The 27,740-nt window shown below is 38.0% G+C and overlaps 1 protein-coding gene across 2 annotated transcripts in view; it reads left to right on the top strand.

Annotated features, from left to right (window-relative positions):
* Positions 1 to 319: 319 nt before the first annotated feature.
* Positions 320 to 27,740, top strand: part of CDKL3 (cyclin dependent kinase like 3) — a 50,051-nt gene continuing 22,630 nt past the window's right edge. Inside the window, exons 1-3 of one of the 2 annotated variants that reach the window (XM_028103671.2) lie at positions 320 to 508; positions 7,417 to 7,611; positions 22,625 to 22,803. In XM_028103671.2, coding sequence (XP_027959472.2) covers positions 320 to 508; positions 7,417 to 7,611; positions 22,625 to 22,803 — 563 coding nt within the window. The remainder of the gene's footprint in view (positions 509 to 7,416; positions 7,612 to 22,624; positions 22,804 to 27,740) is intronic. The other variant, XM_028103673.2, reaches the window with a different exon arrangement.

Below are 27,740 nucleotides of genomic sequence, written 5' to 3'. Positions count from 1 at the left end.
GGGGCGTATGATAGGAAGTATGCGGGTGCGGACCCCACTCCTGATGGATTGGTGACATGTAGTGAGGGAATCTTAAATCTGAGTGTTCACAGGAATGACCGAGACAGCAGGAAGCTCCCTAATTTCTGGTGAGCCCTGGAGCCCCACAAGCACACCCTACTGCCTAGTTGGCAGAGTTCCCAAGGACAAACAAGCGTATGTGGAAAAGATTAATATTTTCCATGTTTACGTATTTTAAAATATGAGTTTATTGTGGAAATACATTGTCCAGCTTGAATAAATAAAAGTACCAATGTTTAACTTTTTTTTCTTTATTTTTATGAAGAAGAATCTGGGCTTGAAAATGGAGATGTATGAAACCCTCGGAAAAGTGGGAGAAGGAAGTTATGGAACAGTCATGAAGTGTAAACATAAGGATACTGGGCAGATAGTGGCCATTAAGATATTTTATGAGAAACCAGAGAAATCTGTCAACAAAATTGCAACGAGAGAAATAAAGTTTTTAAAGGTTTGCTTCTTTTACCTTAATTGCTGTAAGTCAAAAGAGGAATTGTTACGGAATAAAAAATTTTATAGGGAATCTTTTAGTTAACATATGTATTAAGACATAGAGTAGAATAAAAAAGTGTGGTACCCTATCTTATTGTCTACATTTTGAAATTTTATAGTGATAGAAGATATATATGCTTATATATAATGTAACAAAAGTTATGCCAAATATTATAAAATATTTATTCAGAAATAGTAAAAGACAGTATCTGCTCTAAAGGACTTTTATTGTTTAATCAGAAAGATGGGAGGGCACTTGAAAACAATACTGAATAAAAAGTGACTCATAATAAATGCCAAGTAATGAATACAAAGTCCAGTTGGGTAGAGGAATTTTCTTGGAGGAAATGGGACATGCATTTGGTCTTAAAGGATGTGCAGAATTTATTTATTTATTTTTTTTAAGATTTTATTTATTTAGTTATTTGAGAGAGACAGAATGAGAGATAGAGAGCACGAGAGGGAGGAGGGTCAGAGGGAGAAGCAGACTCACTGCTGAGCAGGGAGCCTGATGTGGGACTCAATCCTGGGACTCCAGGATCATGACCTGAGCCGAAGGCAGTCGCTTAACCGACTGAGCCACCCAGGCGCCCGGATGTGCAGAATTTAGGTAGGAGGGAGAAACTATTGTATTCTAGGTTAGGGAACAACATAAACTCAGAGATGTTCAAGCAGGACAAAGGACAGAGAGCAGAGACATTGATTGGTCTGTAGAGTTTTTTGTACAAAAGTAGAAAGAGGTGAGATTAGAGAAGTAAACTGGAGTTAGGTTTTAAAGTCTTGTCTTACAAGGACAAAATGTGATTTTGTAAGAGGTGGAAGGTTTTGAATTAAAAATAAAGCAACTATAATAATTTAGTACTATTTTTTAGAACAGGTTGTAAGAGTGAAAATAGGGAGGTCTGTTATAAGTTTAATTCAAGAATCTGGTAAAGATCATGAGAGCCCTTGCTGGGTTGCAGCAATTTGAATTTAAAGTTAGAAAAGCAAAGTTAAAATAGAATATATTGCAAAAGAAGACATGAAAGAATGTAGAAGGAAACACAAAGAGGGAGACAAAAGGATTGGTGGAGTTCAGTGACTGTTCTCACTGATGAAAATATGAAAGACCCAAACGAGAAATGGTCTGGGAACTAGTTCAGTTTTAGAAATGTTGAATTTGATGTGACAAGAATACATTTAAGTAAAGCTGACTAGTGTGCTTTTAGAAATGGGGCAGAAATTAGAATTTTTTTGTAGGTATGACAGGTCAACCCAGGCTAAAGAACTCAGGACTGTGAAGAAAGGAGCATTAACCTTCTAGGTCCTAGGGGATTGGGTACAAAACTAGTGATTTAAAAAATATTTAAATCTACATATTTTGTTTATTAGAATTTGTCTAGATGCTTTAAGTTTTATGACTTTGACAACATAGTCTAGATGTTTTATGTGAAGAAAACAGATACTCTTTCATTTTTATCTGATACAAAAGTAATATTCACCTCTTTTTTACAATTGAAGTATAATTAACATGCAATATTATAAATTTAAGGTGTACAATGTAGTGATTTGACATTTCTCTACTGAATGCTTACCATGGTAAGTGTCGTCATCTGTCACCATACAATGTTATTGACCATATTCCCTGTGGTGTACTTTTCATTTCTGTGACTTTTTAGTTTTATCCCTGGAAGTTTATACCTCTTAATCCCCTTTTATCTAGTTCATCCTCCATCCCCTCTGGCAACCACCAGTTTGTTTTCTGTATTTAAGAGTCTGTTTGATTTTTGTGTTTGTTCATTTGTTTTGTGTTTTTTGGATTCCACATGTAAGTCAAGTCATATGGTATTTGTCTTTCTTTGTCTGACTTATTTCAGTCAGTGTAATACCTTCTAGGTCCATCCATGTCTCAAATATTAAGATCTCATTTTTGGGGGGTGGGCGCTTGACTGGCTCAGTCAGTAGAGCATGTGGCTCTTGATCTCAGGGTTGTGAGTTTGAGCCCCACATTGGGTGTAGAGAGTACTTAAAAAAAAAAAATCTATGGTTGAGTAATATTCCATTGTATATATACACCATATCTTCTTTATCCATTCGTCTATGGATGGATACTTTGGTTGCTTCCGTATCTTGGCTATTGTAAATAACACTGCAGTAAACATAGGGATGCATATATCTTTTTGAATTAGTGTTTTCACTTTCTTTGGGCAAATACCCAGTAATGGAATTACGGGATCATGTGGTATTGCTACATCTAATTTTTTGAGCAACCTCCATACTATTTTCCATAGCAGCTTCTTCAATTTATAGCCACCCCTCACCCAACAGTGCACAAGGGTTTCCTTTCCTCCACATTCTTGCCAACACTTGTTATTTTCTTGTCTTTTTAATACTAGCCATTCTGATTGGTGTGAGTAGATATCTCATTGTGGTTTTGATTTGCATTTCCCTGATGATGAGTGATGTTGAGCATCTTTTATGTGTCTGTTTGCCATCTGTATATCTCCTTTGGAAAAATGTCTATCCAGGTCCTTTGCCCATTTGGAAATAGTATTGTTTGTCTTTTTTAGTGTCGAGTTGTGTAAGTTCTTTATATATGTTGGATATTAAACCCTTATCCTATACATCATTTTTAAGTGTCTTCTCCCATTCAGTAGGTTGCCTTTTTGTTTTGTTGATGGTTTCCTTTGCTGTGCAAAAGCTTTTTATTTTGGTATAGTCCCAATAATTTATTTTTGCTTTTATTTCCCTTGTCTGAGGACGCAGATCCATAAACATTTGCTAAGGGGGATCTCTAAGAGATAACTACCTAATATTTTCTTTTAGGATTTTATGGTTTCAGGTCTCATATTTAGGTCTTTAATCCATTTTGAGTTTATTTTTGTGTATGGTGTTAGAAAGTGGTGCAGTTTCATTGTTTTGCATGTAGCTGTCCAGTTTCCCCAATACTATTTACTGAAAAGACTGTCTTTTCTTGATTGTCTTGCCTCTTTTGTTGTCAATTAATTGACCATGTAGGTGTGTTCTGTTCTTTTGATTTGTGGGCAAGTTTTTATGCCACTTCTATTTATCTGTGTATTCCATTGATCTCTGTGTCCTTTTCTATTGATCTGTGTGTCTATTTTTGTGTCAGTACCATACTATTTTGATACTATAGCTTTGTAGTATATCTTGAAATCTGGGATTGTGGTACTTCCAGTTTTGTTCTACTTTCTCAATATTGCTTTGACTATTCGAGGTCTTTTGTGATTCTGTATAAATTTTAGGATTATTTGTTCTAGTTCTGTGAAATTCTCTTCTTTGTAAGTCTATATTAGATATGATGGATCAATTTGGTTTTTAAATAAAATAAATATATTAAGCATCTATATATGTGGATTGTTGAAGTACTCTTTCTAGATAGTGGAAAGAAAAGGTAAAGTCAGTAAAGATGTTATGATTTTGTGAGATGCTAGTGCTATTCCTGATGACCGAAAACATTGTAATACTGTAAGGCAACTGTTGTACACCATAAGTGAAAATCTGCTTAGATGGAGATCTTTTCCCAGGCAGTATCTTTTGCTCTTTCTTCAACTCTGTTACATTTAAGCTGATTATTTTTTTCTACTTTATCATTTTTTTTTCCAAAGATTTTATTTATTTATTTGACAGAGAGCGAGAGCGAGAGAGGGAACACAAGCAGGGGGAGTGGGAGAGGGAGAAGCAGGCTTCCCACCAAGCAGGGAGCCCAACCCTTGATCCCAGGATCCTGGGATCATGACCTGAGCCAAAGGCAGACGCCCCAAAACTGAGCCACCCAGGCACCCCTCTACTTTATCATTTTGTAAAAACAACCAATATGTGGCAAGAACACAGAGAAGAATTAGAAAATGTACTTAACTATTACAACTATTATGCAAACTGTTTTGAAACACCTTAACTATTTATTCTCATTGGCTTATTTGTTTGGGTATTTTTGTTTATTTTTTTAAAAGATTTTATTTATTTATTTGACAGAGAGAGAGCAAACACAAGCAGGGGGAGTGGGAGAGGGAGAAGCAGGCTTCCCACTGAGCAGGGAGCTTGATGCGGGGCTCAATCCCAGGACCCTGGGATCATGACCTGAGCCGAAGACAGCCGCTTAACGACTGAGCCACCCAGGTGCCCCTGTTTGTTTTACTTTTAAGTAGGCTCCACACTGGGCCTAAGATCAAGACCTGAGGTGAAATCAAGAGTCAGAGGCTTAACCAACCAAGCCGCCAAGGCACCCCTCGTTGGCTTATTTCTTATAGAATTTTTAGTTTGATCTTACCTAATTCAACAAGAGAGAGTTCTTTTTTTTTTAATTTTTATTGTTATGTTAATCACCATATATTACATCATTAGTTTTTGATGTAGTGTTCCATGATTCATTGTTTGTGCATAACACCCAGTGCTCCATGCAGAATGTGCCCTCTTTAATACCCATCACCAGGCTAACCCATCCCCCTACGCTCCTCCCCTCTAGAACCCTGTTTGTTTTTCAGAGTCCATCGTCTTTCATGGTTCGTTTCCCCCTCTGACTTACTCCCCTTCATTCTTCCCCTCCTGCTATCTTCTTCTTTTTCTTTTTTCTTAACATATGTTGCATTATTTGTTTCAGAAGTACAGATCTGTGATTCAACAGTAACAAGAGAGAGTTCTTGGGTTAATTCACATTTTTAGTCTAAAAAGGTTGCCATTATGACTTCATTTGAATTAAATTTTTATCTGCTAGATTTATTAAATAAATTACAGTTAGAGTAATTAGTGACAATATCTGTAGAAAAGTTGTCTGGTAATGAAGGAAAACAAAAGTCAACAACTTGAACAGTGGCAATGGAGCATTTCTAGGAGTTTCATGGTTAATCTGAGAAAGCACCTGATTCTTTACCCTGATGGTTCTTCCATAATTCTTATTAACTCACATTAACTCTTCATTGCTTTAGCCTTAAGACTAGAGAGGGAACCAGTAATTTTCCTTAGTTGAAGGATTAGTAGTGTAGTGTCCAAAAGCAGTCAATTGTTTTTGCTGCCACTAGCATGGTGTCACTGCAGCCCTTTGGCATCTTGCCAACCAGGGAAATTGGGAGCAAAAGTAGGAAAGGAATTTGGCATTATATTCTGGCATGTTTTTCTTTTAGTCATATTTTAAGGACTTTGGTCTATGTGATAGTACAGATAAGTAGAAAAATTGATAATTGTGCTGTTAGAATAAAGACAAATATTTTTCATAAGTTTAATTTTCTAATGAATCTAACATTGAAAATATACCTCTCACTTTTTAGCCAAAGGAATAAGTGCTTTTAGTAATTTGAAAATGTTAAATATTTGAGAATTGGTGATAATTAAGTCAGTGTGTTAAAAAATAAGCAGCATAAAATATTGAACCTCATTTGTTTTCTAAGCTTATAAGGCCATTTTTGACCTTTTGAAGTTATTTTACCATTGATTGTTACTAGTTTAAAAAGGTGTTTTGTTACTTAGTAGAATATTATAGATAGTGAACAAAAAGGTATCCACAAATAATTGTATATTTTTGTGAAGTTCCTATGATTATAAATTGTTATCTCACATATCTGTAAAGTTTCTACGTATTTTGATACTCTTTTGTTCCAGTATAATTAATTAATTTATATTGTCCACCTGGAACTTATGTTTCACTTTCGAGAGTTGAGGATCAAACTAAGAAAATAATTTATTTGAATTCAGATCATGTACTGAGTGGCATTGAAATCCATGCTCATTTGAAAAGATAACATTTTAAATTTCAGATGTTAGACTTTTTTTTTAAAGATTTTATTTATTTATTTGACAGAAAGAGAGAGATAGCGAGAGCAGGAACACAAGCAGGGGGAGTGGGAGAGGGAGAAGCAGGCTTCCAGCTGAGCAGGGAGCCTGATGCGGGGCTCAATCCCAGGGCCCTTGGATCATGACTTGAGCTGAAGGCAGATGCTTAATGACTGAGCCACCCAGGCACCCTTCAGATGTTAGACTTAATTATAAACCAACTTAAAGGATAGAAAGATATGTCTTAGGGGCACCTGGATGATGCAGTAGGTTAAGTGTCTGACTCTTGGTTTCAGCTCATGATCCTCAGGGTTGTGAGATCGAGCTCCACATCTGCTGAGCACGGAGCCTTCTTGGGATTCTCTCTCTCTGTGTCCCTCTGCCCCTCCCATTTGTACACACTCTCTCAAATAAAGAAATCTTGAAAAAAAAAAGATACGTCTTAGCGTACCAAGTTTGATTATAGTACATTAACTCTACATTATTTTGATAAACAATCAAATGCCAACTTGAAGTAAGGCAGTATATTATCTCCCCTTGTTCTGTATGTATTAATTATGAAATAGTTTAGCATTTTCTTAAGTTTATTTTTTTAGTAATCTCTATACCCAACATGGGGCTCAAACTTATGACCACAAGATCAAGGGTTGCATGCTCTTTTGACTGAGCCAGCCAGGAACCCCTAGTTTAGCATTTTTTAAAAATAGGAATGTAAACAAATAAGTTGAAAAATTTCTATTGAAATGCATGGAGTAAAAGGGGCTGAGAATAGGGGCACCTGGCTGGCTCATTTGGTTAAGCGTTTGCCTTAGGTTCAGATCATAATCCCAGGGTCCTGGAATTGAGCCCCAAGTTGGGCCCCCTGCTCAGCAGGGAGTCTGCTTCTCCCTCTCCTCCCTGCTCATTCTCTCTCGATCTCTCTCTCTCTCAAATAAATACATAAAATCTTAAAAAAAAATAGGCTGAGAATATTTCTGCTTTTAAAAATTATATGGTGTTATATATAAATATATAACATAGGTGTTATATATAAATTAGGTATTATATATAAATTATTGTGCATGAAATAATGTATTATAAATCTGTTTTTTTTGTCAATAGCAATTTCATCATGAAAACCTGGTCAATCTGATTGAAGTTTTTAGGCAGAAAAAGAAAATTCATTTGGTGTTTGAATTTATTGACCACACAGTATTAGATGAGTTACAACATTATTGTCATGGACTAGAGAGTAAACGACTTAGAAAATACCTCTTCCAGATCCTTCGAGCAATTGAGTATCTTCACAATAATAACGTAAGTGCTTCGGAGTAAGCCAAATTATAGGATGTATATGAATCTTAAGTGCTCTTTAATGAAGGTTTTAAAAGTATTTTCCTGTAAAATAGTAATTGATATCCTGAAGCTCGGGTCACTACCTTACACTTGAGTTGCAGAATTGCAAAACATGTTAAGTACACACTAATAAAGCTGTAACTATAACAACAGGGCAGACCAAGTATGGGATGCTAGAGGAAGTATCAGTAATTTGGTAAGGAGGAACCAACAGTCAAGTGGGACCTTTTATCGGGGAAAGTACATCAAAATGTTGCCAGGCAGGCTCAAATGTAGGAAGGTTTGGAGGTAGGAACTGGAAAATAGGACAGGGGAATGGCAAATAAATGTGGATGCTTTTAGGGAAAGAAAGCAGAAATGAAGTTGCTAAGAGGTACAGAGTCTTGCTTAATGTGAAAAAATCAAGACAGGAAAGATTAACTGTTCTGATTTTTAGTGTTGCCTTTAACACTGCCTAGTAAGTGTTTAGCTCAGTAAGTTTTTATGGTGATATTTCGTTCCCAACTTCAACTCTACTTTCTGGAAAGTTAGATATACAGGTAATAACAGGAAGAGCCTCAGAAAATTTATTAATAAATGATATAGGCATAATATCTTATATCCTAAGCTTTTTTGGATATCTTAATTTCTAATTTTCTGCCTTGCTAATAGTACATCTCATTTTGTGGTTTTGAAAAATGTGGTTGTGATAGCAACTGGAATTCAGATTGTCATTTCCTTGCCAGCTGGATCCATGGGAAGGCTGTATAATGTAATGGTTGAGAGCACAGTCTGTAGAATCAGAGTCTCCTAGACTTTCACCCACCAGCTTTTCTCTGGATAACAACACACCTGTGCAGTTCACAGCTCACTGCAGTAGTCTGCAGTGACAGGTGGCAGCCCCATTATGCTCTGATTCCAGGAAAGTTACCTAATCTCTCTGAGCCTCACTGTCCTCAGATTTTTAAAAGGATATAGTACCTCACAGATTTTTTTGTAAAGGTCAAATTAGGTAGTAGGTATAAAGTGTTTAGCATTGTGTCAAGCATATTTTAAGTCCTTAATAAGTAGTGCTGGTAGGGAGTCAGGAATAGTTGTGTTATCTGTATCCCTGTCGTGCTTTATCTATTTGAAAGTGTTTCTTGAATCAAGGGAGACACCAGTATGGGCTATACTCAGAGGAGAGGACTTCAAAGAGGAAGTAAAATTAAAGTAAGTAGAATTTGGAATTGTAGCTAAGATTTCACTGGAATAGAAGAGGAAATAGATTCAGTTGGGGTACCACTGTGAGAACAGTGGCAGGCCTGAGCAGGGGACTTCAGAGAGTGGGAGTGAGTGAGCTTTACAGAGACTAGGTAAAGGATGATAAGATTGCATGGGTTCCCTGAGGAGAGGTTTCCAGAGTCTTGAAATTCGTCCTGACGAGTTTGGACTTTTTCCTGAGGATACTGGGAAACCACGGAAGGGTTTTGAACCTGGCTGTAACTGGATTAAAACAAAACCTAAGCTTATTTTGGCAAGTATAGAGGAAAAGTATGGGTAGAAGCAGATCAGGAGAGAGGCTTTTGTGACAGTCCAGATATGAAGTGGTAAGGACTTGAAATAGGGAGAGGAAGGATAGCAAAGGCAGAGAGGATGGAAAGACTCAAAGGGGAAATGGTAGGATATGGGGACTAAGTAGATATGAAAGGGATGTGAATAAAGTGAGAAATCAAAGATAATTACAAAATTTTTAATTGAGTGCAGGAAAATTATGGTGCCATTGGCTGTAACCGGTTTTACAAGGGGGGATTGCTTTTAGAAACATTGATATATTTTAAGGGACAGTGAGAATTTCTAAGTCAGAATAGTGGTTGACATATTATTTAACATGGCCTTTCTAGGAAGTTGTCAGAACTGGATATACAGATTTGGGAATCTTCCTCTTAGAGAGTATGGTTGAAGAATTTAAGGATGGATTATTCTCCAAGGGACAAAAAGAAAAGTAAAAGGTAGTCCTCAGCACCAAATATGGAAGAATATCCATGGAATTGTGGGGGCAGCAGAGAAAAAGGCCTAGACAGAAGCACCTAAATTCTTTATCCTGTTGGTCTCACCAAGGACCTAAAGTAAAATTAACCCTGTCACTCACCTCACAGAATATTGTAAAGTTAGTTACTCCTGAGAATTAAGGCAGCCATGAATGAAGTGGCTCATTAGAATATTATGCCTATTATCTGGGTATCTGGGTTCTGGCCTTGATGATTTAAGGTTATCTTCATGTTGACAAAAACCAAGAAAGGAAAACTTTATTTTCCTAATATCTCCAAATTTCAGATGAATATTTTTATGTAACTGAAATGTCTGAGATAGTGTCTACCATGATACCCCATGTTACTTTTTGTAAGAATTTATGAAGTCAGATACAGTTCAGTACCTGAAAAAGCTTTTTATCTCCAGAAATATGTTTACCTTCTTTTATTTAATAATGAAAATATGTTTTCTTTCCTATATTGGCTTCTAAGCAGCTCAAATAAAAATTTAGTATTCAGTTATAGTCACTAGTTAATTATAGGAATTTGGTTTATCTTTTTCACTCTGGTTGTTTTTTAAAGTTTAAAATTTTCATCTGGTTAGTATTATAAGCCTCTTAGACCTGAAACAAATGTAACATTATGTGTCAACTATACTTCAATAAAAAAATTTAAAAATATATTATAAAATATCCAAACTATGTAGCATAAGATTATGTGCTGTTTGTGCTGATGTGCACTCCTGGTCTCCCACTATCAAACACACAAGTGAGAGTTGACTGGGTCTGGCTTTCACAAGTGGTATGTCATATAATTTCAGCTCATTATTTTAGAACAAATGGGTCTGACAGATTAAAACTGTTTACACAGGACACCTGGTGTCTCAGTCAGTTAAGCATCTGTCTTCGGCTCAGGTCATGATCCCAGAGTCCTGGGATCGAGTCCCGCATCGGGCTCCCTGCTCAGTGGGGAGTCTGCTTCCCCCTCTCCCTCTCCCTCCCCCCCGCTTGTGCTCTCCCTCTCTCTCATGCTCTCTTTCTCTCAAATAAATTAAAAAAAATTATTTAATAAAAAAAGCTGTATAAACAATAAATATCACCATGCTTTTATTTCATATAATTATTTTTTAAAAACTCAAAGTTTTGGAATTCATGTGATAATTCAAACTGCTTATTGTTTACTTACAGAGAAAATACCATACTGTACACAAAGTTGTAAACTTCATACAAATTGAAATAGTTCCTCAAAAATAGTCCAAGTCCTATAAGCTTGTGAAGCAATATTAAGTGCTATGTAAAGAGTTTGTTAATTCTAAATGAATAAAGTTTTGTGAATCCTGAAAAATATTCTAAACCTCTTTGAAACCATTTTGGAAGCAAAGTGTAAACACAAATATGTGGCCACTTATGGGGAAGAAATGATTATTCATTCCCTCATTCATTTATCTAATAAATAGTCATTGAGCATCTTCCAGTAGCAATCATTGATTGTAGTAAGAGCTGAGGATGCAGCCTTGAGTAAAAAGACTTGGTTCCTGTCCTTATGGAGCTTCTCAAATTTTATTAAATTTTCAGTAACCTTTATGAATTATGAATTATTCTAATACCTAAACACTGTTGATATTTCTTAGCCCCATCCCACCTCCTACTCCACAAAGCCCTTTTTCCCTAAGTTTAGGCCACTTTTGCATAGGGTTTTATTTATTTTTATTTTTATTTTTTAAAAGATTTTATTTGAGAGAGAGAGAGAGACAAAAAGAAATGAGTGGTGGGGTGGAGCAGAGGGAGCGAGAGAGAAGCAGACTCCCTGCTGAGCAGGAAGCCTGACATGGGGCCTGATCTCAGGACCTGGAGATCATGACCTGAGCCGAAGGCAGATGCTTAACCAACTGTGCCACCCAGGTGCCCCTTGCATAGTTTTTTAAAACTCTGCTTCGAATTTTAAACTCATAGTCTTCCAAACAAGGAATTGTTACTCTTTGGATAATGTTATTGTTAACATTTTACTATTATTTAATATGTTTTGGGGTGACTGGGTGGCTCAGTCAATTAAGCATCCCACTCTTGGTTTCTCCTCAGGTCATGATCTCAGGGTCATGAGATTGAGCCCCACGTTAGGCTCTGTACTCAGCACAGAGTCTGCTTGAGAGTCTCTCTCCCTCTCACCCTGCCCCTCCTCTACCCCCCAATTCATGTGCCCTCTCTCAAATAAATAAGTAAATCTTAAAAAAATATATATGTTTTGGGATGCCTGGGTGGCTCAGTCGGTTAAGCATCTGCCTTCGGCTCAGGTAATGATCCCAGGGTCCTAGGATTGAGTCCCGCATCAGGCTCCTTACTCAACGGGAAGCCTGCTTCTCCCTCTGCCTGCCTCTCCCCCTGCTTGTGCTCTCTCTCTCTCTGACAAATAAATAAAATCTTTTTAAAAAATATGTTTTAATATATTAATGTTTTGCTATATGTGCTTCATCTATTTTGTTTTCTGAGGTATTTTAAAATTATAGGTACCCTGATGTTTTATCCCTAAATAGGTCACTATGTATCTCTTTATAAAAGCATATTTTCCATTGGACAGCCACATGCTGAAGATTGAAACTGGACCGTTTTCTTATACCATACACAAAAATAAACTCAAAATGGATGAAAGACCTAAATGTGAGACAGGAATCCATCAAAATCCTGGAGGAGAACACGGGCAGCAACCTCTTTGACCTCAGCTGCAGCAACTTCTTACTAGACACTTCTCCAAAGGCGGGGGAAACAAAGGCAAAAATGAGCTATCGGGACTTCATCAAGATAAAAAGCTTTTGCACAGCAAAGGAAACAGTTAACAAAACCAAAAGACTACCCACAGAACGGGAGAAGATTTTTGCAAATACCTTATCAGATAAAGGGCTAGTATCCAAAATCGATAAAGAACTTACCAAACTCAACACCCAAAGAACAAATAATACAATCAAGCAATGGGCAGACGACGTGAACAGACATTTCTCCAAAGAAGACATACAAATGGCCAACAGACACATGAAAATATGCTCAACATCACTCTGCATCAGGGAAATAGAAATCAAAACCACAATGAGATACACCTCACACCAGTCAGAATGGCTAAAATTAACAAGTCAGGAAACAACCAGTGTTGGCAAGGATGCAGAGAAGGGGGAACCCTCTTCCACTGTTGGGAGAAATGCAAGCTGGTACAGCCACTCTGGAAAACAGTATGGAGGTTCCTCAAGAAGTTAAAAATAGAGCTACACTAAGACCCAGCAATTGCACTAGTAGGTATTTACCCCAAAGATACAAATGTAATGATCTAAAGGGGCACACCTACACCCCAATGTTTATAGCAGCAATGTCCACAATAGCCAAACTATGGAAAAAGCCCAGTTGTCCATTGACAGATAAATGAATAAAGAAGATGTGGTATATGTATACAATGGAATATTATCCATCAAAAAATTGAAATCTTGTCATTTGCAACAAAGTGGATGGAACTAGAAGGTATTATGCTAAGCGAAATAAGTCAATCAGAGAAAGACAATTATATGATTTCACTCGTGTGGAATTTAAGAAACAAAACGGAGGAGCATAGGTAAAGGGAGGGAAAAATAAAACAAGATGAAATCAGAATGGAGAAGAGGGAGACAAACCATAAGAGACTCTTAACCATAGGAAACAAACAGGGTTGCTGGAGGGAAAGGGGGTGGGAGGATGGGGTAATTGGGTGATGGGCATTAAGGAGGGCACGTGATGTAATGAGCACTGGGTGTGAATCACTGAACTCTACCTCTGAAACTAATAATACACTGTATGTTAATTAATTGAATTTAAATAAAAAAACAAAAATTCTCCTATGTAACTTCAGAATTATGATTATATTTGCACAATAAACAATAATCTCTTAATGTCATGTAATACCAAACTTATATTAAGATGTACCCAGTTGTTCCTAAAATGTCTTTTACAAAATGATTTATTAAGGTCAGGATCCAATCCAATCCAATCCAAGGACTGCATTTTCCATTTGGTTTTTAGGGCATAAAGGGAATTCCCAGTTTTTTGGTCAATCTCAAACATCCTTATTCAGCCTCTTTCTAGAAGCAACTGGCTTATTTTTTCATATACACATTAGCATTTAATGTATAACTTTCCAACTGGAAAGTTTATCAAACTGAGATTCTAGGTGATTTAGAACCAAGTTCTCTGAGGCTGTTAGATGATATGGAAATTTGAGTTCTCCCCTCTAAATGAGTGTTTACATTCAAGCATATAGGGCTGCATAAGCAGAGGTATTATAAATCAGATTAAAAAAATTTTTGTAAGATTTTATTAGAATGAGAAAGCACAAGAGGGAGAGGTAGAAGCAGACTCCCCGCTGAGCAGGGACCGCCCCCCCTTCCCCCAACCTGGGGCTCGATCCCAGGACCCTGGGATCATGAGTTGAGATGAAGGCAGATGCTTAACTGACTAAACCACCCAGGCGCCCTGATTAAAAAAAAACTTTTTTTAATATTTAAAAATTTATTTAAATTCCAGTTAACATACAGTGTAATATTGTTTTCAGGTGATAAATCAGATTTCAACATGGCGTTTTATGTAGTTCTGGAGCATTCACTACAAAGTAAAGGAGAAACCAACTCTTTGAATCCTAGGTCTAATAGTTAACACTATATACAAAAATTAACTCAAAATGGATGAAAGACCTTAATATAAGTGCTGAAAGTATAAAACTCTTAGAAGAAGATGTAGATGAAGATCTGTGTGACCATTTATTAGGCAATTTTTAAATGGATTTTATTAAGTAATCTCTACACCCAAGGTGGGGCTTGAACCTACAATCCTGAGATCAAGAGCTGCACACTCCTCTGACTGAGTCAGCTAGGCATCCCTAGGCAATAGTTCTTTAGATATAACATCAAAAGCAAAAGTAATCAAAGAAAAAAGTAGACAAATTGGACTTCATCAAAATTAAAAACTTTTGTGCACAAGACAGTAAAAAGTTCAAAGAATGGGAGAAAATATTTGCAAATCATGTATCTGATAAGTATCCAGGATATGTAAAATACAACTCAAGAGTAAAAAGACAACCCAATTTAAATATGGTCAAAGGATTTGAACAGACATTTCTCCAAATAAGATATATAAATGGCTGATAGCACATGAAATGATGCTCAATATCATTAGTCGTTATGAAAATACAAGTCAAAATTACAATGAGAAATCACTTCACACCCACCAGGCTGGCTGTAATTTAAAAAGCAGACAATGACAAATATTGGCGAGGAAGTAGAGAAATTGGAACGTTCATACACTGCTGGTGGTAATGTAAAATGGTGCAGATGGTATGGAAAACAGTTTGGCAGTTCCTCAGAAAGTTAAATATAGAATTACCATATGACCTAGCAATTCTAGTCCTACGTATCTACACAAAAGAATTGAAAACATGTGTTCACATGAAAACTTGCACAAGAATATTCATAGCAGCATTATTCATAATAGCCAAAAAGTGGAAACAAATATATATCAGTCTGATGAATGGATAAACAAATGAGGTATATACATACAACGAAATGTATTCAGCCATCAAAAAGAATGAAGTACTGATACATGCTACATCATGAATGACCTTGAAAACATCACGGTAAATGAAGAAATCCACATGTAAAAGACCACACAAATATAAATTCCATTAAAATGAAAACTTCAGGGCTGGCAAATTCATATTAGTATATCTTCTTTGAAGAAATGTCTATTCAAGTCCTTTGCTCATTTTTAAACTGGGTTACTTGTCTTTTTATTGTTGAGTTGTACTTTATATATTTTGAGTATTAGATGCTTATCAGATATAAAATTTGCAAATATTTTTCTCCTGTGGGTTGCCTTTTTGCTTTCTTGATCATGTTCTTTTTATTCTTATCTATTTATTTTTAAAGATTTTATTTATTTATTTGTCAGAGAGAGAGAGCATGAGCAGGGGGAGCAGCAGGTAGAAGGAGAGGGAGAAGCAGGCTCCCCGCTGAGCAAGGAGCCTGATGCCGGACTTGATCCTAGATCCCTGGGATCATGACCTGAGCTGAAGGCAGATGCTTAACTGACTGAACCACCCAGGCATCCCTATTTAGTTCTTTTTAGTAATTTCTTTCTCTTTAAGGATATTCTTTATTTTTAATTTTTTAGGAAGTTTTTATTTATTTTAGAGAGAGAGTGAGAGCACGAGTGGGGGAAGGGGTAGAGGGAAAGGGAGAGACAGAAGCTCCAGCAGACTCCCTGCTGAGTGCAGAGCCCCATGTGGGGCTCAATCCCAAGACCCTGAGATCATGACCTGAGCTGAAACCAAGAGTCAGACCCTTAACTGACTGATCCACCCAGGCACCCCTGCATATTCCTTATTTGTTGAGACATTGTGTTCATAATTTTCTTAGTTCTTCAGACATTGTTTCCTTTAGCTTGGAACATTTCTTTAAAGTTTTACTTATTTATTTTTTCAGTAATCTCTACACCCAGTGTGGGGCTTGGACTCACAACCCCAAGATCAAGAGTCACGCACACTACTGACTGAGCCAGCCAGGCACCCCTAACTTAGAACATATTTAAAGTAGCTGATTATTGTCTTCAGCAAATTCAATATCTGAGCTTCTTCAGGGAAGATTTCTTTTTCTTTCTTTCTTTTTCTTTTTTAAGATTTATTTATTTTAGAGAGACACAGAGAGAGAGAGAGTGAGGGGAGGGAGAGAATCTTCAAGCAGACTCCCCACTGAGCATGGAGCCCTATGTGGGGCTCAATCCCAAGAACCATGAGATCATGACCTGAGATGAAACCAAGAGTCTGATGCTCAACTAACTGACCCATCCCAGCACCCCAGGGAAGATTTCTTACGGACTGCTTTTCTTTCCATATATGGGCCATACTTGTTTCTTTGCATACCTTTTTGAGGGGGAGATTTTTTAGAAATTTATAATTTTTTGTTGAAAACTGGAATTTAAAATAATATATTATGGAAACTCTGGACATTGGAGTTCGCCATCACTCAGAGTTTGTTGTTGTGAACTGTTTAGTTACTTTACTGAACTAATTCGGCAAAGTGTGTGTTCTTCCTCATGTGTGACCACTGAAATCTCTGCTCGTTTGGCTTAGTGGTGAGCTAATGATCAGGCAGAGATTTCCATAAATGCCTGAAACCAAGAAATCTCTCAGCCTTTTATACTGAGGGGCTCTTCCAGTGTGTTGGGACCTGTCTTCAATGTTCAGGCAGGCAGTTTGCAACTCTCACAGCCTTACCTTCTTGCTTGCTCAGAGCCTCAAACTCATTCACAGGTAAGAGCTTTCGTACCATCTCCGGTCTTCCTGAGCATGTGCACAGCTCTGTATGTGGCCTTTTGGATTCTCAGGAATATGTTGAAGCTTTTCTTTCCTTCCTTTCTTTCTTTCTTTCTTTCTTTCTTTCTTTCTTTCTTTCTTTCTTTCTTTCTTTCTTTCTTTCTTTCTTTCTTTCTTTCTTTCTTTCTCCTTCCTTCCTTCCTTCCTTCCTTCCTTCCTTCCTTCCTTCCTTCCTTCCTTCCTTCCTTCCTTCCTTTCTTTCTTTCTTTCTTTCTTTCTTTCTTCTTTCCCCCTCCCTCCCTCCCTTCTTTCTTTCTTTTTTATTTATTTATTTGACAAGGGGTGGTGGTGGAGAGAGCAAACACAAGCAGGGGGAGCTGCATAGGGAGAGAGAGAAGGCTCCCCGCTGAGCAGGGAGCCTGATGCACGTGGGGCTCCATTCCAGGACCCTGGGATCATGACCTGAGCCGAAGGCAGATGCTTTAATGACTGAGCCACCCAGGTGCCCATGTTGAGGCCTTTCAAATCCTTTATGGACATCTTACTGCCAATCTATCTTTTTAAGTATTTTGGTCAACTTGTTGTTTGTCCTAATTGTTATAGTTACCTCAGATGGCTATAATATTATAAAGTGGCTGTTAATTATTTCTGACTAAGGCCCCAGGAGAAAGGCTGTTTGCACTAGGCAAGCTCTGCCTTAGGTCAAACAAAGGCAAGGCTTCTAGTGGGATTTTCCAGTAACTTGTCAGACAAGTCAAATAATGATAGCTGGGAATAGGGCTTTGGAGGAGATATAACCCGTTCTACTTTCTCTGGTGGCTGCTAGGCTACTGGTTTTCACTATGATTTGGGGGACTGTTGGTTTACAAAGCTCCCAGAAGCTAGGGAGAGGGAGGTAAAATAAGGCAAGTAAAGGATACTATATGGAGTGTGTGTGTGTGTGTGTGTATGTGTGTGTGTGTGTGTGTGTGTGTGTGCATGGGTGGCTCAGTCAGTTAAACATCCAGGTCCTGGTTTTGGCTTAGATCATGATCTCATGGGTCTGGAGATCAAGGTGCCCCACCTTCACCCCCATGGGGCTTGGAGTTCAGTGGGGAGTCTGCCTGAAGATTCTCTCCCTCTGCCTCTCCACCCACTCATGCACTCTTGCACACACACTCTCTCTCAAATAAATAATAAGTCTTTAAAAAAAAGAATACTGTATGGGTAGGAGTGACTGGCTGGCTCCATCAGTACAACATGTGACTCTTGATCTTAGGGTTCATGAGTTCAAGCTGCATGTTGGGTGTAGAGCTTACATTAAAAAAATACCATATGGGTCATATGATTTATGTTTTAACTCTTTAAAGAACTGCTAAGCTGTTTTCCAAAGTGGCTGTATCATTTTACATCCCCACTAACAATGCATTCCAGTTTTCCACTTCCTCCCCAATATTTGTTTATTGTCATTTTGGTTGTGGCAATTCTAGTGGGTGTGAAATGGTACCTTTTTTCCCCCCCAAGAAGTAGAACTGTCTTTATTTACAGATGATACGATCGTCTATGTAGAAAATCCTATGGAATCTGCAACAAAATTAATAGAACTAATTTCTAAGTTTATCAAGGTTGTGGGATATAAGATCTATATATCAAAATTAATTATAATTTTATATACTGGCAATCAACAATCAGAAATTGAAAATAGGGGCGCTGGGTGGTTCAGTTGGTTAAACATCTGCCTTCAGCTCAGGTCATGATCCTGGGGTCCTGGGATCAAGCCCCACGTCAGGCTCCCTGCTCAGCAGGGAGACTGTTTCTCCCTCTCCCTCTGCCCCTCGCCCTGCTCGTGCTCTCTCTCTCTCAAATAAATAAATAAAATCTTAAAAGAAAAAGAAATTGGAATTAAAAATACCATTAAACAGGGGTACCTGACTGGCTCAGTCAGTAGAGCGCGTGACTCTTGATCTCAGGGTTCTGAGTTCAAGCCCCAGGTTGAGTGAAAAGATTACTTAAAAATAAAATCTTTCTTTCTTTCTTTTTTTTTAAAAAAAGATCTTATTTATTTATTTGAGAGAAAGAGAGGAAGAGAGTGAGCATGAGCGGGGTGAGAGGCAGGCTTTCCACTGAGCAGAGAGCCCGATGTTGGGCTTGATCCCTGGACTCTGGGATTATGACCTGAGCTGAAGGCAGATGTTTAACCAACTGAGCCACCCAGACGCTCCTTTTCTTTCTTTCTTTCCTTCTTTCTTTTTTTTTCTTTCTTTCTCTCTCTTTCTTTCTTTCTTTTTCTTTCTTTCTTTCTTTTTTTCTTTGTTTCTTTTTCTTTCTTAAACATTTATTTATTTATTTGAGAGAGAGAGAGAGAGCATGCACATAGGGAGGGGAGGAGCAGAGGAGGAGGGAGAGAGAAAGCTTGATCCCATGATCCTGAGATCACGACCTAAGCCAAAACCAAGAGTGGTACGCTTAACCAACTGAGCCACCCATGTGCCCCAAAAATAAAATCTTAAAAAAAAAATTAAGCAGCTTTATTTTTATTTTTTTAAGATTTTATTTATTTATTCATGAGAGACAGAGAGGCAGAGGCAAGAGAGAAACAGGCTCTCTGCAGAGCAGGGAGCCCGATGTGGGACTCGATCCCAGGACCCCGGGATCATGACCTGAGCTGAAGGAAGACGCTTAACCAACTGAGCCACCCAGGCACCCTAAACAGCTTTAAATATAAGAAATATTTAGGGAGGGGCGCCTAAGTGGCTCAGTTGGTTAAGCGACTGCCTTCGGCTCAGGTCGTGGTCCTGGAGTCCCGGGATCGAGTCCCGCATCGGGCTTCCTGCTCAGCGGGGAGTCAGCTTCTCCCTCTGACCCTCTTCCCTCTCGTGCTTTCTATCTCTCATTCTCTCTCTCTCTCAAATAAATAAATAAAATCTTTAGAAAAAAAAGAAATATTTAGGGAGAATCTGACAAAAGATGTATAAGACCTGTAAACCGAAAACTACTAAACATTGAGAGAAATTAAAGATCTAAACAAATGGAAAGAAATACTGTTATTTATGGAGGTCAAAGTGTGATAGTGGAAGACGAAGGAGGATGTAGTTAAACATAGAGTTTTACAAAGTTGGGATTTAGAAAGTGCTTTGTTCTCAAGGATAACAAAATTCCACATATAGTCATGGTGTTAGTTATGGAAAAGAATGAAAATATTAGGGTATCAGCTGGGTGGAGCCTTCTGCCTTTTGTTTAAAGGACTGAAAAGGAGAACAATGGATGTGTGGTGGGCAGAATATGTGAAGTGGTATGTTGATGTGCTTTTTCCTATGTCAGCGTTTGCTCCTGTTATATCCTTAGATCTTGGTATAGTGCCTAGCATATAGTAGTCATTCAGTAAAAGTTGTAGAAATAAAGAAGGATTAATACAGCTTTATGTATGGCACACTTAAGGTGACTCATTACCCCAAGTTAATATTTTGGCCATTTATGGAGGGAGACTGAGGCAGAACACAAGCCAGTCCCAAAAACTTATAGCGGTAAGTTGTATAAACAAGGAAAGATCTTAGATTTCTGTCACTGAGATATTTTCACTTGTGCTATGACACTTTGTAGGTGATGAGAATATGCTTCATTCATTTCATAAAGTTTTTAAATGCTTTCTTTGTTTTAGGCACTGTATTGGTCACTGGGGATATAGCTTGAACAAGACAGACATACCTCTTGCCCTTGTGGAGTTTCCAGTCTAGTGGGAGTTACAAACAAGTGAACAGGCAATTAATAATATGGCATGACAAATAATGTGGTGGGGGAAGTGCAGAATGATGTGAGACCATATCCAAGGAACATCTAATATAAATATCTAAGCTAAGACCTAAGGAAATAGTTGGCCAGGCAAAGTGTTCTAGGCAGTTGGAACAGCATCAGCAAATGAACAGAGATGAGACAAACCTTAGAAAATTGGGAAATATCCTATAGGCTAGGGAAGGGAGGTGGAGAAAGTGAGCAAGGGCCAAATTCTACAAGGCCTTACAAGCCATTTTTGGGAGTTTCAAATTTGTCCTGTGGGATGGGGAATCCTTGAAGGATGTTAAGCAGAGAAGTGACATGATCACACATGTGATTTTTTTTAAGTTTTAAATTTTTTTAGTAACCACTACACACAGTGTAGGGCTCAAACCCATGATCCTGAGATCGAGAGTCACATGCTCTTCCAACTCAGCCAACCGGGTGCCACACCCATGTGATTTTAAAATAGTATTGTGACTTCCTTTTGTGGACAGTGGGTTGGAGGGGATCAGAATGAATTCAGGGAGACCAGTTGGCAATGTAGTAATTTTGGTGAGAGCGTTGAGGGGACTTGAACTAGGGACAAAAGTATGTATGGGAGCTGAAGGAGAAAGATACCTTGGTTTCTGACTTGAGCCATGGGGTCAATGTTTGTTCCATCTGCTGAGCTAAGGGACTGTTGAGAACAAAATAGGTTTGGGGGAGAAGATGAATTCAGTTTTGGATTTGCTAAGTTTGAGGGGTGTCTGGGTCAGCCTTGTTGGACTTCTTGTGGACTTCTACTCCTTGTGGAAATCAGGAGAGATATCTTGGTTAGAGATAGAAATTTGGAAATCATCTGTATATTGTTACTAAAGCTAGAAGAGTAGATGAGATTGAGATGGAGCAGCCAATAGGTGAGAAGAAAACCAAGAAAATATAGTTTCCCCATAACAAGTAAAGGAAGTGGTAAAACCAAAAACCAAAAACCAAAAATGAGTAGATGTGATTGCCTGGGGAACATGATGTATGAGAAAAGAAAATCTGAGACTAGAATCCTACTTTTAAGAGACAAATAGGGAAAGAGGAAATGCCACAGAAATAGAAGGGACTGGGAGAATTTTAGGTCCCAGAAATCAGGAAGGGAGGAATAGTTGGCAACATTTTTACGCTAATGTATCAAGTAAGATGTGTATTGAGGGGTGTATATTGGATGCAGCAACAATGAAGTTCATGATGACTCTGGGTTGGGGCAGTCTAATGGAATGTAGAAGCAAAAGATAGATTATATTACTTTAAGGAGTGAATGAGTGGTGACAAAGAGAAGATTTAGTAAAAATAATGTCTTCAAGAGGTTTAGCTGTAAAGGCATGAGAGAAAGGGCAGTTATATCTAGAATGACATGGGGTTAAAGGAAATCGCCTGTTTTTCATTAAGTTCTTTTGATTACTTTTGTTTTGGGGATCGTGATTTACCTTTTTAGTATTATTTTGTTTTCTTGGCTTCATTTCATTTCTTTAAAAAAGATTTTATTTATTTATTTGAGAGAGAGAGAGCAAGCGAGAGAGCACGGTGGGGGGGGGGCAGAGCAGAGGGAGAGGGACAAGCAGACTCTACGTTGAGCATGGAGCCCGATGCAGGGCTTGATCCCACAACCTTGAGATTGTGACCTGAGCCAAAATCAAGAGTTGGAGGCTCAACTGATTGAGCTATCCAGGTGCCCCTGGCTTCATTTCATTCTGAGATGATGGATGGGGCAAGAATTGAAAATATGTAACTATTTAGCTTTTGCCTTGTATAATTAATCCTTTGCATATGGTAAGAAAATACCTTTACTGTCTTAATTAGCTAGATTTTTCTCTATATAATTTTTGAGCGATCCTCTAGATAATAAAACCTCATTTTAATCTATTGCATCTTCTGTTTGATTTTAGATCATTCATCGAGATATAAAACCTGAGAATATTTTAGTATCCCAGTCAGGAATTACTAAGCTCTGTGATTTTGGTTTTGCACGAACTCTAGCAGCTCCTGGGGACATTTATACGGACTATGTGGCCACACGCTGGTATAGAGCTCCAGAATTAGTATTAAAAGATACCTCTTACGGAAAGTATGTATATTTTGGGATCCTTTCTGACCTTTCCTGGTCATCTCTTTTTTTCCTTTCTGTATCTGTCACCTACCACTAATACCCTCTGCCTTGTGCTTATGGGTTAGGAATAAGAAAGGGATGCCTCTAAAAAAAAGAAAGACCCTCTAGGCACCTGTCCTGCTACATAATGATGTTGCCTGCCCTGTACTGTTGAGGGGCCCCAACCTCAGGTGACCTTGGCAGACATCTTTCAGGCTGTATCCACGCTTGCTTTAAGCTGTGCCCCAGCCTTGGCAGAGTTGTCTCCTCCGCTTATCTTTAGCCTCTACATTCTGCAGAGATTTAAAAATCATTTACCTCACTCTGCCAGTGTTACCATAGGAACTGCCAAGTTTCCTATTTTCTGGAATATGGCACCCTCTTTACAAAGTCTGGCAAATAATTTTTTTAGAAGATTTTCTTTATTTGAGAGAGAGAATGAGAGAGAGCACGAGAAGGGGGAGGGTCAGAGGGAGAAGCAGACTCCCCACTGAACAGGGAACCCAATGCAGGACTCCATCCAGGGACTCCAGGATTAAGACCTGAGCCAAAGGCAGTCCCTTAACCAACTGAGCCACCTAGGTGCCCTGGCAAATAATTTTTAAATTGTGCTGCTCTAGATGCCTTAAAAAGTAGTATGGTATCAGTCTGTTGTGAAACCATAGAAACAGTATATGAAATTGCAACCTAATATACAAATAGCAAATCTTGAAGTACATAAAGGGACCAAGTGGTCCAACTTAACACAAGAAATGGGGGGATGGTGGATAATTCTCACACACTTTTCCTAGAAACCATTATTCTGTTTTTACAATAATATCTAACTCCAGGGGCACCTGGGTGGCTCAGTCGTTAAGCGTCTGCCTTCTTAGCGGGGAGCCTGCTTCTCCCTCTCCCACTCCCCCTGCTTGTGTTCCCTCTCTCGCTCTGTCTCTGTCAAACAAATGAATAAAATCTTTAAAAAAATAATAAATACTTCCTGCTGAAAGATATGTTCTTTGAGAACAGATATAATCTCTTGTAGTCCACAGAGACAAAATTGGTAACTCACACATGGTAAATTTGGATTCTGTGAGACTTCACATTACGTTTGAAATAAATTTGCTAGTGCGTGTTTTAAAAAAAATCCTTTTATTGTTAAACAACACACGGATCCAAAAAAAGCTCACACAATGAATGTATAGCTTCACTACCAGATCAAAAAATAGAATTTTGGGGCAGAGGGATGGGTTAAATAGGTGAAGGGGATTAAGAAATATTTATCGTAATGAGCAATGAGTAGTGCATAGAATCTTTGAATCATATTATATGCTTGAAACTAATATAACACTTTACATTAATTATACTTGAATTAAAAAAATAGAATTTTGCTGTCCCTCCAAAGACTCTCATGTGCCCTATTCCAATTATATCGTTCTCCCTGATCCCAAAAGTGAACATGATATTGACTTTTATTATATTCAGTTCCTTATATTTCTTTATAGTTTTATCTACTTATCTAAGTACATGCACTTAGTTTGATCTAGGCTTTTTTAAATGATAGCTTTTTTGAGATATGATTCACATACCATAAAAATCACCCATTTAAATTGTGCAATTCAGTGGTTTTTAGTATATTCACAGAGTTGTACAATCATCACTACATTCAATTTTAGAACATTTTCATCACCCCAAAAAGAAACCCTATATCCATTGGCAGTCACTCTCCCTTTCCTGCCAAGCCTTCCAGGCCTAGCAACCACCAGGCTACTTTGAATTCTCTGTGGATTTGCCTATTCTGGACATTTCATATAAATGAGATTCAGCAAGATCTGTTTTTTGGGGACTGACTTCTCTCACTTTGAATATTGTTTTCAAATGTCATCCATGTTGTAGCATGTATCAGTACTTTATTTCTTTTTATGGCTGAATAATATCCATTCTATGGATATACCACATTTTATTTATCTAAGTTTTAGTTGATAGACATCTTGATTGTTTCCACTTTTTGGCTATGATGAATAATGTGAACATTCGTGTACATGTTTCAGTGTGGACATGTGTCTTCATTTCTTTGGGTTTCATACCTGGGAGCTGGAATTATGGGTGGCAACTCTATGTTTGATCCTTTGAGGAACTGCCAGATTAGTTTCCACAGTGTCTGTATTGTTTTACATTCCCGCCAGCAGAATGTAGGGACTATGATTTCTTCATATCCTCGCCAACACTTATTATTATCATTTTTTATGGCCACCCTAGACTTTCTCCTCTACCCCCCAGGCATTCTTTTTTTTTTTTTTTAAGGTTTTATTTATTTGACAGAGAGAGAGATAGCAAAAGCAGGAACACAGGCAGGGGGAGTGGGAGAGGGAGAAGCAGACTCCCCACTGAGCAGGGAGCCCAATGCGGGGCTTGATCCCAGGACCCTGGGATCATGACCTGAGCTGAAGGCAGACGCTTAACGACTGAGCCAGGCATTCTTTTTTTTTTTTTTAAGATTTTATTTATTTATTTGACAGAGAGAGACACAGCGAGAGAGGGAACACAAGCAGGGGGAGTGGGAGAGGGAGAAGCAGGCTTCCCATGGAGCAGAGAGCCCGATGCGGGGCTCGATCCTAGGACCCTGGGATCATGACCTGAGCGGAAGGCAGACGCTTAATGACTGAGCCACGCAGGCGCCCCGGCATTCTTTTTTAAATAGGCTTTTTAGAGGCACCTGGGTGTCTCAGTTGGTTAAGTGTCTGCCTTCGGCTCAGGTCATGATCCCAGGGTCCTGGGATCAAGCCCCACATCGGGCTCCCTGCTCAGGGGGTGTCTGCTTCTCCCTCTCTCTCTTTGCCCTTCCCTCCCACTTGTGCTCTCTCTCTCTCGTGCACTCTCTCAAATAAATAAATAAAATCTTAAAAAAATATGCTTTTATTTTCGAATAATTCTACATTTATAGAAAAGCTGCACACATAGTACAGAGAGTTCCCATACAGCCCTCACCCAATTTCTGCTTCTCCTGACGTCATGATCTTACATTATTGTGGTATATTTGTTAAAACTAGTCTTGCTTTTTTATTTAAATAAGATCTGTTTTTATTTATTAATTTATTTATTTTTAGATTTTATTTATTTTTGTGAGAGAGAGAGAGAGAGAAAGAGCGCACGCAAGAGAAAGCAAACATGAGTGGGGGTAGGGGTAGAGGGAGAAGCAGACTCCCCGCTGAGCAGGGAGCCCGATGCAGGACTGACTCCATCCCAGGACCCTGGGATCATGACCTGAGCCCAAGGCAGATGTTTAACCAACTGAGCCAACCAGGCGCCCCAAGATCTGATATGTTTTTAAAGACTCTTTTAAACTACAGTAATTTCCTCTATCCCTTTATTTTTCTTACAACTTATCTGTTGAAGAACCCAGACCATTGAGTTTCTAAGTCTGAATTTTGTTGATTGCATACTCGCAGTGGAGTTCAACATGTTTCTTTGTCCTTTATATTTTGTGCAAATTGGCACCTGGGTCCAGATGTTGGGTTAGTCTGAGGTTCAGTCTATTTGGCAAGATTATAGGCAGTCTTGTCTTCTTGAGTTAGGAGAGACATAAGTCTGAATGTCTCTTTTTGTGACGTTAGTAGCCACTGATGCTTAATGGCTAGATCTGTCAATTCATTGGGGTTTGCAAATGGTGGTATTTTAATTTTATCTCCTCTTCTTATTACTTATAATACTTTTGGGTGAAGGGTATTAAGGAGGGCACTTTTTGTGATGAGCAGTGGGTCTTGTATGTAAGTGATGAATCACTGAATTTTATTCCAGAAACAAATATTGCACTGTATGTTAACTAAGTAAAATTTAAATTAAAAAAATTATGGTTGGTACAAAGCAAAAAATTAAAATAAAAATTTTAAAAATTAAAAATGCAAAATAAATAAATAAATGCTCCCTACTTGTTTTTTAAAAAAACCTTTGTTAAGATAAAATTCATACATAATACAATTCATGCATTTAAAGTATGCAATTCAGTGATTTTTAGTATATTCACAGATAGATGCAATATCACCATAATTTTTGAGCATTTTCATCACCTTAAAAGAAACCCTGTATCCTTTAGCTATCACCCTCCTATACCCCCACCCTTCTTGTTCCAGCCCTAATCAACCACTAATCTACTTTCTAACTTTATAGATTTCCCTATTCTGATTTTCATATGAGTGGAATTATATAACATGTGATTTTTTGTGACTAACTTGTTTACTTAGCATAGTGATTTCAAGGTTCATCCAAGTTGTGGCACATATTAGTACTTCCTTTCCTTTTTTTTTAAGATTTTATTTTTAAGTAATCTCTACACCCAATATGGGCCTTGAACTCACAACACTGAGATCAAGAGTCAGATGCTCTTCTGACTGAGCCAGCTAGGCACCCCCTTCCTTTCCTAAGGAATTGAATCCAATTATTTCCCCATTATGTGGATAGATCACTTTTGTTTATCCATTTGTCCATTGATAGACATTTGAGTTGTATTCATTTTTTGGCTATTATGAATAATGCTGCTCTAAATATTCATGTATCAGTTTTTATGTGGACATATGTTTTCATTTCCCTTGGAGTAGAATTAATGAGTCTTATGGTAACCCTATGTTTAATCATTTGAGACACTGTCATACTGTTTTCCAAAGTGTCTGCATCATTTTGAAATCCCACCAACAGAGTGTGAGGGTTACAGTTTCTCTAATATCCTCATCAATACTTGTTATTATCTGACTTAGATTCTAGTCATCCTAATGGGTGTGAAGTGGTATCTCATTGTGGATTTGATTTGCATTTCCTTGATGACTAATGATATTGAGCATCTTTTCATGTGTTACTGGCCATTTGTATATCTTCCTTTGAGCAATGTCTGTTCAGATTCTTTGCCCATTTTTAAATTGTATTGGCTTTTTATTATGGAGCTG

Source organism: Eumetopias jubatus, unplaced genomic scaffold, assembly GCF_037043125.1.
Source record: "Eumetopias jubatus isolate StellerSeaLion01/CBP00866 unplaced genomic scaffold, mEumJub1_p1.0 scaffold_5, whole genome shotgun sequence".
NCBI lineage: Eukaryota > Metazoa > Chordata > Mammalia > Carnivora > Otariidae > Eumetopias > Eumetopias jubatus.
Note: the sequence above shows the minus strand (reverse complement) of the source record. Positions and strands in the feature narration are given on the sequence as shown.